The 10495-nt window shown below is 66.7% G+C and overlaps 1 protein-coding gene across 2 annotated transcripts; it reads left to right on the top strand.

The window, feature by feature from the left end:
- The first annotated feature begins 720 nt into the window (after nucleotides 1-720).
- On the top strand, nucleotides 721-10282 carry RHPN1 (rhophilin Rho GTPase binding protein 1). 2 transcript variants are annotated; one of them, XM_049700700.1, is made up of 15 exons: nucleotides 721-898; nucleotides 3801-3916; nucleotides 4926-5054; nucleotides 5396-5471; nucleotides 6080-6157; nucleotides 6470-6594; nucleotides 6693-6859; nucleotides 7102-7295; nucleotides 7641-7797; nucleotides 7872-7985; nucleotides 8332-8547; nucleotides 8882-8958; nucleotides 9166-9312; nucleotides 9411-9572; nucleotides 9941-10282. In XM_049700700.1, the coding sequence occupies exons 1-15, from the start codon at nucleotides 818-820 to the stop codon at nucleotides 10103-10105; spliced, it is 2004 nt and encodes a 667-aa protein (XP_049556657.1). In that variant the 5' UTR covers nucleotides 721-817; the 3' UTR covers nucleotides 10106-10282. The 2 variants fall into 2 exon arrangements, with proteins under 2 accessions (XP_049556657.1, XP_033276064.1); XM_033420173.2 differs by having other exon boundaries at nucleotides 8332-8526.
- Nucleotides 10283-10495: the final 213 nt, after the last annotated feature.

Genomic DNA, 10495 nt, shown 5'->3' on the forward strand with positions numbered 1-10495 from the left:
GTGAGCCCCACATGAAATTTGAATGCATTGCAGAGTCACCATAACTGGAGAAATTATGAAAGGACCTGGACAGAGGCACATCGCTGGGGCAACCCTGCAGGGAGAGCAGGTTACGGAAAGAGTCCAATTCTGGAAGCAGGCTGGTCCTGGAGGCAAGTCAGTTCTAGAAGTAGGTTGTGAAAGCAAGATGATACTGGAAGCAGGTTGTGGAGGTGGGTTCTGGAGGAGGATTCTGGGGTGTGGGCTCCAGAGGAAGGTTCTGGAAGCGGGTTCTGGAGGTGTGACAATGGACGGCCGACCATGGCACCTCACTGGGGCCAGGCTGGAGCCTGGGTATCCGCGCGGAGACAGGAAAGCGGACCTTAAGAGCTGCACGGGCGCTCGCGCCAGCAAAACCGTTAACCCCATTGCGGATGTTTTCGGACTAGCCCCGCGGAGGCCCCCAGCCGGTGCGGGTGAAACTCGCGCAGCCCGGGGCCCTGCGCGGCGCAGTGTTTTTCCCTTATCCGCCGGCCGGCGGTTGCCAGGGGCGACCGCATTCCCCCGGGGCTCCGGGGGAGCGGGAGGGCAGGGCTTGGCCGCGGACCCACCTCCCTCGCACCCTGGTTGGCCAAGGCTGCTGTCCGTCGGAGTCTCCGCTGCCGCCGATTGGGCAGCGGAAAGTTTCGCACGCTCGGCGCCCAGCGCCCCGCCCCTCCAGCCGACTGGGCCACCCCTCCCACCCGCTCCGGGAGAGGGCAGTGCGGGATCCCGTGCGCCCGGGGTTCCTGCGCCAGCGTTGGCTTCCAGGCGGGCGCGGCCCGAACGGCGGGCGGCAATGGTCCCTGAGGGGAGGCCGGACGGTGCGGGCGCCGGCGAGGAGAGCGCCCGGCTGCAGGCGGCGGGCAGCGTCCGCAAGGTGGGAGTGCCCCAGGGCGGGGGGCGCCGGGAGGTGGGGTGCCAGACCCGACGTGCTCCTGTCGCCATCTGACTCCGGCGGGCGCGGGACTGCCGGGTCGGCGCTGGCTTCTCCCGTCCGAGCGCGCCGCTAGACTCCGGGGCGAACCCCGCATCTCGCTCGCCCCTAGAGGCAAGGTGGGCTTATCGCTGGGGAAACTGGGGCCCGGTGCGGAGCCAGAGCCCAGCTGTCTGCCTTCGCTGGGCTCCTCTCTAGCCCGTTTGGGGACCCCTCCTGTGTCGACCAGGAAAAGGTGGGAGCGCAAGTCCACCTCTTTGTTTTCTCCAACACTTCAGGACCCCCTTCTGTGACAGGTGTTGGGCTCTGGTCAGTGACAGCCCGTGGCCCTAGTGTTTGTTCCTGGTGCCCATCATTCCTCCTTTTCTAGCTTTGCCCTCTCTCTCCTAGGGCTGTTCAGCTTGCCCTGGGCACCCAGCTCTGTGTTTAATGAAACTTTTAGCAACAGGTGGCTGAAGCCTCGTGGGTACGGGAAATGGCTGGAGGATTGCCCAGCTAGGTGGTTTGTCCCTCCTCACCTACCCGCACCTCTGCCCCCTCCTGAAATCCCTGACCCCACGCGCTGTGGACTGTGGACCATTTCCAGGACGACTGGGGAAGCTCTGGAAGGGAGGGGGTGTGGAGACATTCGAGTCTGTGCCTGGGAAGGAGAGGGTGCTCTGGCTGCCTCCCTCTGCAGCCCGGGAGCCCAGTTGTCCCCAGATGGTCAGCAAGAGGCTGCCCCAGTGTTTATGCCAGGCCTTGGGCATCCATGTCCCCAAGGGTTTTCAGTCAGGTGCCACCAAGCATAGGTGGCACCTGCACCCACAAGGGTGTGAGGCCTGGCCCTGCTGACCATCTTGCTGATTGTTCCCAGGCCTGTGCTGGCATAGTTGCCCCCACACGTAGCCAGTTCTGAACACTGCCCATGCCATTTCCTCCTGGGCTTCTGGGGGATCCGCTAGACCCATGCCATCAGGGCCATTGCAGGGAGGGTGTGGGGGGTTGCCCCTCTTCTCCGTCGGAGTGGAGGTTCTTCCACAGTTGGGCGAGCTGGCACATCCCTTTACCACCTGGTGCGGAAATGGGGGTGAGTGTGGCTCTCAGCCCGCCCAGCACTGCGGACTGGGCCGTAGGCACACCTCCCATCCAGGTCACACAGCCAACCTGCCTTCTGGAGGGAGCGTTAGGGTCACAAGGCCATGGGGGTGCTGGCTGCGGAGCTCAGAGGGGACCCTGGCTCAGAGGCCGTGGTCTCCTGCCTCCAACACATCTCTCCGGGAGCACTTGACATTGGAGACAAACGAACTGTGTTGATGGGGACAGCCCTGCGGGGCTGGAGGTCTCTGCCCGGCACGTGGACCACCCCTCCCCAGGCAGACAGCTGTGCTGCTCACCCAGAACCCTTAGAACCTGCTGGAGCTTTGCAGTTGGACCTTCAGAGGGATAGGGATGTAGCTTCGGCTGTGGCCTGCCCCTCTGTCCCCAAATTCTCAGGCCTCCTGGAGGGAAGACTGCTCACATCCTCTCCTCATTCCCTTTTGCACCAAGTGGGTATGGGAGGCACCACGGAGAAGAGGCGCAGGCCAGTGGGAAGACAGACACTCAACAAGCAGAGCGGAGAGAGGAGAGCCGTGTTTTGTCTTGTTCCATCCTGGTGCCACCCTGACACCAGCCCCCTTCCCATCTACAGATGAGGGCCTGCCCAGGGTCCCACAGCAGGGAGTCCTCCAAGTTGATTGCTCTTCTCCCATTGTTCAATGTGGACAAGTCCCCTCTCCCCAGTTACCTTGAAGCCTTCTATCAAGTCCCAGAAGAATGCCTCCTCCTGCAGGAAGTCTTCCCTGATTGATCTCTCCTGAGAATACTGGAGTGTGGAGGAGATGTTGGGCCATAATCCAAGGTGGCTATGCACCAGGAGCCTTGTCTGTGCAAGGGCATGAGACCTTCTTTAGGGTGCCCCCTGCACAGGGCTGGGACAAACTAGAGCCCCCAGAAGGTGGGAAACTGCCCTGTGTGTGACAGTGGGGGCATGCTTCCTCAGATTTGCGGAAGACAGTGGCCATTGTAGGGAGGCCAGCGTCAGCCCCGCATGAGTAAAACTTCCCCTGTCTGTGCCATCAGGGCAGGGTCCTGGGAGGCACTGTGTTCTCGTCCCTGCTCCATTCGCGGGCCAGGTGATCACCTGAGCCGGAGAGAACGTTGCCCAAGGAGGTACGTTCTGAGAAATCCTTCCCAACTCTTGGGCTGGTGACTGACCCAGACAGGAGGTCCTTAAATGGCCAGGAGGAGGTGTGGCAGCTGCGGCTGCACAAGTCCCACTGGGGCCCTGAAGCCCCTCCCCTCACCAGAGGAAGGCTCTCACCCTCGGAACCTGCCGCAGGGCTCCCTGCTTGGGGCCTGGGACGTGGGCAGGCTGGCAGGTGGCCCATATGCAGTACAGAACCCGCGCAGAGGCACTTCGGATGGTGGCCGTTGGGAGGCCTGGCCTGCTGCCTGTGAGCAGAGGGACCCTGGGCCTGTGGTTTGGGACGCAGCCCGGCAATGTTCAGCGTGGCCCAGGGGAGCCTCCTCTCTGTTAGGGCCCCAGCGGGAGCCGGCTGAGCATCCCCTCCAATTAAACGTGTGTGGCCTGGCATAATTGTGTGGGCGGGATGGGTCGTGGGGGTTACAGAAGGAATTCAAAAGTGCAGGAGGATGTGTGGTGAGTAATTGGCCATCTCCTGGTGGGAGCTCCAGGCTGGGCTGCTGAGACCCAGAGCCACACCGGACAGGCCCAGATTCTTCCTGGGGCCCCAGTCCCAGCCACATCCCCCCTGCCATGTCCTTGCTGGCCCGGCCCCCGTAACCTGTGGCCTCTCGGCAGGGCTGTGACCTCCTGGCAAATTCGCAGCACGGCTGCCTGCAGAGCCGCAGGGCCCAGATCCACCAGCAGATCAACAGGGAGCTGAGGATGCGGACGGGCGCCGAGAACCTGTACAGGTGCGTGCTGGCTGCCTGGGACACCTGCCACCGGCCGACCCTTGGGAAAACAGTGCTGTGTTCCCCGAGGCCCCTGCGAGGCAGGTGCATCCCGGGGCAGGGCAGTGACCCAGGTGGGTGCCTGGTCTTGTGGTCCACATGTGATTCCGTGACCGTGGCCTCCCATTCAGGCTCCTGAGAGGCAGGGCTGGGCCTCCCACTGGGGTCTGGGGCAGTCATGCCGCTCAGCTGAGACCCTCACAGGTGACTCCGGCCCCCACCTTGGTGGCCCAAACTGGCAGGGGTAGGCTCAGGGCCAGCCGAGTTCTGTTCTGTGCGGGGCTGGAGCAGGGCTTGAGGGGATGTCCCCACCGCTGTGCAGTGTGGGAGCCTTTGAGATGCACATGGTGACCAGCAGCTGTGTGCTGACCTTCACACACGCCAGTTCTACTGGTGATGGCCCGAGGCCCAGGGAGGAGGCCTGGCCTGCTTGAGTGCAGACTGCCAGTGAGTGCAGAACCAGCCCCAGGGCGGGGCTCGGCTGGGCCTGGGCCACTCCTTTTCCTTAGCAGCCCTGGCCCCCTGTCCCTCCCATCTGTAGGGCCAGCCCTGCCTTCCTAGACCTGTGGCCCCACTGGCAGGCACAGAGAGGGTCTGATCCCCGCCCCTCCAGGGAAGTTGGCTTCCATTCGCTGTGGAGGGCAGGCTGAGCTGTGTCCTGGGGGCGCGAGAGGTGGTGGAGGACACTTACGCCCTGGAAGCTCAGGGACCAAGGAGACGTGCTTGGGCCGGAGTCACGACATACCCGCGTGCACAGGAGTCTGCATGAACCACGGGGGCTTGCAGAGAAGGGGGAGGTCATCTGGCGGGCCCTGGACCCCACTGCTGCCCCCCAAGGGGGCTGGGCCCGTCAGCACATCACTCTGGGAGCGGGCTCCAGAGCTCAGGCTAGGGCAGGGGCTGCAGCGAAGCCCAGGGGCGTGGGCCCGCCTGCAGGGCTAGGGCTTCACCTCAGCCTGGCCTCCCCTAGAGCGACCAGCAATGCCCGGGTGAGGGAGACTGTGGCCCTGGAGCTGAGCTACGTCAACTCCAGCCTGCAGCTGCTGAAGGAGGAGTTGGAGGGGCTCGATGGCAACGTGGATGCCGACCAGCCCCAGAGGTGTGTGCACGCGTGTGCAAGGACACGGACTGGCCCAGATGTGCGTGTGTGCATGTGTGCAAGGACGCAGCCTGGCCCCAGAGATGCATGTGTGCAAGGATGCGGAGCGGCCCCAGAGGTGCGTGTGCATGCGTGCGCAGAACAGCACCCACCACGTGTGTGTGTGGGAGGATGTGATCCAAGACAGGGCGTGGTGGGACGTGTGTGGTGTGCAAGGACATGTACCATAATCAGAGGAGAGGTGTGTCGCGTGGGGCGGGAGTGGTAGCGGGTGGACTGCGTGGCCACGGGGGACAGCAGAGTCCAGCCTTAGAGCCCAGACTCGATGCTTCTGGTTCTAGCGAAGGTATCACTGTCCCCATGATCCCCCTGGGGCTGAAGGAGACCAAGCAGCTAGACTGGGCCACGCCCCTGAAGGTGAGTGCTGGCCTGTGCGCCCTGGGCTCGGGGGGGTCTTTGGGGCTTCCTGGTCCAGCCGTCTCACGGAGGTGAAGACTCTGAGGCCCAGAGAGGAGGGGGTCTGCCCTGGAGCCACTTGGCCTCCCCAGGCTATGGGGGATTTGGATTGGGTGGGCTTTGCAGAAAGGCACGCACCCTGGGATGGGTGTCAGCAGAACTGGAGGCCCCAAGACGGCTGCAGGGTCCTGACTCTCACTCTGAGGGTCCCTCTGGCGGGGGCCACCTCTTCCAGTCAGAGCCTGTGCTGAGAAAACCCGCTGGTTCCTGGGGCCTTGTTGGGGCTCGTGAGCCCGGCTGCCCTGGCTAGCTCGCCACTCCGGCCAGGCCGGCAGAAAGGTGCCTCGCCTCTCGGCCTCAGTATCCTTGCCTGTCAAGTGGCAGGTCACTTGCCTCGTGGGGTTAATAAAGGAATTCAAGTAGAAACATCACCAAGTCTCCAGGCCCCATATCTGTGGTGGGGGGCACCCATGTCAGTGTGTAGACCAGGGCCTCCCCTCGCTTTGGGTCTTCACCCACGTCGGGCTGGGAGACTTCAGGGAAGCCCAGCGCCTGTCCCTTCGAATCAGGAGCTGATCTCGGGGCACTTTGGAGAGGACAGTGCTTCCTACGAGGCTGAAATCCGGGAGCTGGAGGACCTGCGGCAGGTGGGTGGGTGCCTCCCAGTCCATAGGTGAGAAGACAGAGGCTCGGTCCTGCTGGCCCTTTGGGAATGGCTACTCTGTGCCTGTCCCCACCGCAGGGACCCTGCCTGGGTCTCTCGCCCCAATGCCCTGCACAGTCTCCTGGAGTGGCACACGTGGTCCACAGTAGCCCCCGGGAGGGCAGGTGTGACTGTGTCTACCCCTAGACCCTGGGGTGCTCTCCTGGGGCTGTGGCATTCAAGGGGATTCCCAGGGCGGTGTGCATGCCATGAGGTGGGCTGGGGCCGTGGGACCCTGCTGACTTCCACCCGGCAGGCCGCGCGGACCCCTAGCCGGAGCGAGGCGGGCCTGGAGCTGCTCACGGCCTACTACAATCAGCTGTGTTTCCAGGAGGCGCGCTTTGTCACCCCTGCCAGGAGCCTGGGGCTGCTGTTCCACTGGTAGGGGCGGGGCGGGGCGGGGCGGGGCGGGGGGCGGCGGCGCTTCTGAGACCCTGGCTTCTCGTGAGGGCTCTGCCCAGCCTGACCCGACCCTGCAGGTATGACTCGCTGACGGGGGTTCCGGCCCAGCAGCGGGCCCTGGCCTTCGAGAAGGGCAGCGTGCTCTTCAACATCGGCGCCCTCCACACCCAGATCGGGGCTCGCCAGGACCGCTCCTGCCCCGAGGGCACCAGCTGTGCTGTGGAGGCCTTTCAGAGGGCTGCGGGTGAGAGCCGCCCAGGGCTGGCCCCCCCAGCTGTGCCTGCGTGGTCCTCGCTTCCAGGCGTGAGGGGCAGAGCCTTCTCTGTGGCCAGAGCTAGGGGCCCAGTACGATGGCCCCCTAGCCCGAGGGGTCACACGCACAGGCCCTCTGTGGGGCGCAGAGGATGTTCCCCAACCAGGGCCGAGCACACGGGGTGGGGGTGGGGTGGCCCCGCCGTGCCACCCTGAGCCCCCTCCCCTCCGCAGGGGCCTTCAGCCTCCTGAGGGAGAACTTCTCCCACGCACCCAGCCCCGACATGAGCCCCGCCTCACTCTCCATGCTGGAGCAGCTCATGACCGCCCAGGCCCAGGAGTGCGTCTTCGAGGGCCTCTTGCTGCAGGCCCCCGTGGCTCCCCGTGACTGCCTGGCCCAGCTCCACCTGGCTCAGGAGGCCGCCCAGGTGAGGGCGGGGAGCCCGGCCAAGCTGCGGTGTCTCAGTGAGCAGCAGGGCCTGGGTCGAGGGTGCCGGCTGGAGCTTAGGAGCAGAGCCAGGATCTGGGCGGGGGGCGGGTACAGGGCCTCCTGTAGGGCCCCAGAGCCGGCTGTCAACCCCGAGGTCCTGAGTCCCCGCCTCTGGGGCAACACCAATCAGGGCAGGAACCGGGGCCCTGCCCCTGAGCTCAGCCTGGCATGGGGCAGGGCCGCTGGGACTTTGGTCGAAGCCAAGCCCCAGGGTGGGGAGAGGTGGGGGCCCAGGCCGCTGGGCTCGCGGGAGGCCCCACCATCCTGCCGTGTGCGCCAGCAGGTGGCGGCCGAGTACCGGCTGGTGCATCAGACCATGGCCCAGCCGCCCGTCCAGGACTACGTGCCCTTCCCCTGGACCACCCTGGTGCACGTGAAGGCCGAGTACTTCCGCGCCCTGGCCCACTACCACGCGGCCCTGGCCCTGTGTGACGGCGCCCGTGAGTGCCCCGCCCCGCATGCCCGTGTGCCGGCAGGGCCCCGCCGGCGCCTCACCGCCCTCTCTGACCCACAGCGGTGGCGGAGGCGGAGCTTCCAGCCCTCGAGCAGATCTTCCTCGGGCCCCCGGCCTCGTCTGAGCCCCGGGGCCCCGCCCTGCCCCAGGAGCAGGAGGACCGCCGGAAGCTCGGTGAGGCGGCTGAGGGAGGGGCGGGGCGCTGGGGCCTCCGCGGGCGTGAATGCCCCACTCCACCCTGTCATCCCCAGCCCTGATGCCCCGGCGCTGGCGGGTGGGGTCCCCAGCTCGCCCGGAGCAGGGGCCCCAGCAGTGCGGGCGGCGTCGGGAGGGGGCGGGGGCAGGGGGGGCGAGCCACACACGGCGGCAGTTCTTTCGCGGCTCAGACCTGCCGTCGGGCCCTCAGGATGAGCCCAGAAGCCCTCGCTTGCCCTCCTCTCGCAGCACCTGGTGGTGGGGGAGCTGGGGCCCAGCCTGGAAGGGCCAGGCAGGCAGCGTGTGACAGCTCTGTCCCGTGCAGGCAAGGCCCACCTGAAGCGGGCCATCCTGGGTCAGGAGGAGGCCCTGCGGCTGCATGCCGTGTGCCGGGCCCTGCGCAGGGTGGACCTGCTGCAGGTCGTGCTGGCCCAGGCGCTGCGGCGCTCTCTGGCCAAGTACTCGGAACTCGACCTCGAGGACGACTTCTGTGAGGCCGCCGAGGCCCCTGACATTCGGCGTGAGCAGCCAGGCCCCTTGGGTGGGTGTGTCCTGGCCCCAGGGGAGCGGGGGGTGGAGGCCTCCTGGCGAGCAACAGCCATTTGCCACAGAGCTATGGGCCCTGGAAGGAGCAGCGGGGCACTTGGCGGGGGAGCCGTGACGGCAGCTCCCCGCCCCCCTCTCCCTGCACCTGGGACCCCCAAGAACCACCCCCGGGGCTCCTCCTGCTGGTGGCCCACAGAGGGGCCGGTGTGCACGGGCTGCATTCGGGTCACCCACTCTGCTCTGGCCGAGCCGCACCCGGCTGCTTCCCAGGGCTCTGGGGCCGTGAGCCTGGGGCTCAGCCACGCCCTCCCTCCCCTTCTCCCTTTCAGCTAAGACGCAGCGGAGGCCGGAGGGCAGGGCGCCCAGCTTCTCCCGGGTGAAGGTGGCTGACATCTTCCATCGGCTGGTGAGCACGCCTCCCAGGCCACCCCCACCTCGGCTCTGCCCTGCGTTCTCAGGCAGGCCCTCGATGGTGGCCCAACCCTGCCCGGCCCCCTTGCAGACCCTGCTGGTTTCTGTCCCCAAATGTGGAGATCGGGGCAAGGGCGCTCCAGGCCGGGGCTCCCCCAAGGGCGGCAGCCCAGCCAGGCCTCTGACCTCTGGCCGCCCCCAGGGGCCCCTGTCCGTGTTCTCAGCCAGGAACCGCTGGCGGCTGGCAGGGCCCATCCACGTGGCCCGAGGAGAGGGCGGCTTCGGCTTCACGCTGCGGGGCGACGCGCCCGTTCTCATCGCGGCTGTCGTTCCGGGGGGCCGGGCCGCGGTAAGGGGCCCCACCCCGGGGCTGACTGCGGGAAGGGGGAAGATGGGACTGGCCAGAGGTGGAGGGGTGCCCGCGGGACTCTCCCCGCCTCCCTGCAGGCGGCCGGCCTGAAGGAGGGTGACTACATCGTGTCAGTGAACGGGCAGCCGTGCAGGTGGTGGAAGCATGCAGCTGTGGTAGCCCAGCTGAAGGGCGTGGGCGACGAGGGCGTGAGCCTGCAGGTGCTGACGCTGCTGCCCGGTGCCGAGCCGCCTGGCTCGGTGAGCCCCGGGGCCCTGGGGGGGTGGTCCCTAACTCCTTGTCCCGCCCCGGCCCTGGGCCTTCCGCCAAGCCCCCAACATCCGCAGATGCCAGGAGGGCACTCGGGTGACCTTCCAGGCAGCAGCCGCCTATGCTGCGGCCTCCACCTGGTAGCAGCTCCTGCCCTTGACAAGGCCCCAGCCCACCCCTCAGCTGGCCTCCACCCTCCTGGAGGCCCCGGGGTGCCCTGCTGCATGGCCGCCCTCCCAGGGACCCCGCCATGTGCCCCCTGAATACCACCCAGCTCGTCCCTGTCGCACTCACCAGGCTGGCCACAAGCAGGCCAGGCCAGGGTGCCGACCGATACCCATTTCCATCCCGAACACAGGGGGACCGCCGGCCAGCCCTGGGGGCGCTTCTGAGGAGCCAGAAGGAGTGTGGCTGGGAGACACCAGGGCCCGCACAAGCCAGCCCCAGGCCCCTCCTTGGCTGGAACCGCAAGGCCAAGAGGGGCAAGGCTGGAAGGAGGCTGTCCCCAGCCCCACACCCCTGAGCCGGGCTGCCCAGGCCGGCAGTGAGGGGCCAGCTCTCCCCACACCCCAGCCCCAGCACAGGCTCCAGCTGACTGGGAGTGAGGACCCCATGCACGCCTTCCTGACCCCAGAGCACCTTCGGGCCAGTTTGCTGCCCCACCCAGTGCCCAGAGCTGCCCATTAAAGACATTGTGAGATGAGGTGTGTCCGAGCCCAGTGATGTGGGCCAGGTGCTGCCCCCCCCATACGGGAAGTGTCACAGTCGCCTCTGGACCCCGACTCCCAAGTGCCAGGAGGCTGCCCCTGGGCTGCCCTGTCCTCCTGCGCCCCGGGTGCCCACTTGAGGGCAGCTTCCCGGGTGGGGGTGTCCGGCTGCCCTTCTTGGATCCTGAAGGAGCCGTCCCCAGAGA

The sequence above is a fragment of the Orcinus orca genome, chromosome 17 (genome assembly GCF_937001465.1).
Source record: "Orcinus orca chromosome 17, mOrcOrc1.1, whole genome shotgun sequence".
Lineage (NCBI taxonomy): Eukaryota > Metazoa > Chordata > Mammalia > Artiodactyla > Delphinidae > Orcinus > Orcinus orca.

Coding starts and splice junctions, on each gene's coding strand:
- RHPN1 (XM_049700700.1), top strand. CDS start 818: ATGGTCCCTGAGGGGAGGCCGGACGGTGCGGGCGCCGGCGAGGAGAGC. Junction 5,055..5,395: donor GATGCCGACCAGCCCCAGAG/GTGTGTGCACGC, acceptor TTCTGGTTCTAG/CGAAGGTATCACTGTCCCCA. Junction 9,573..9,940: donor GTGCCGAGCCGCCTGGCTCG/GTGAGCCCCGGG, acceptor TCCCGAACACAG/GGGGACCGCCGGCCAGCCCT.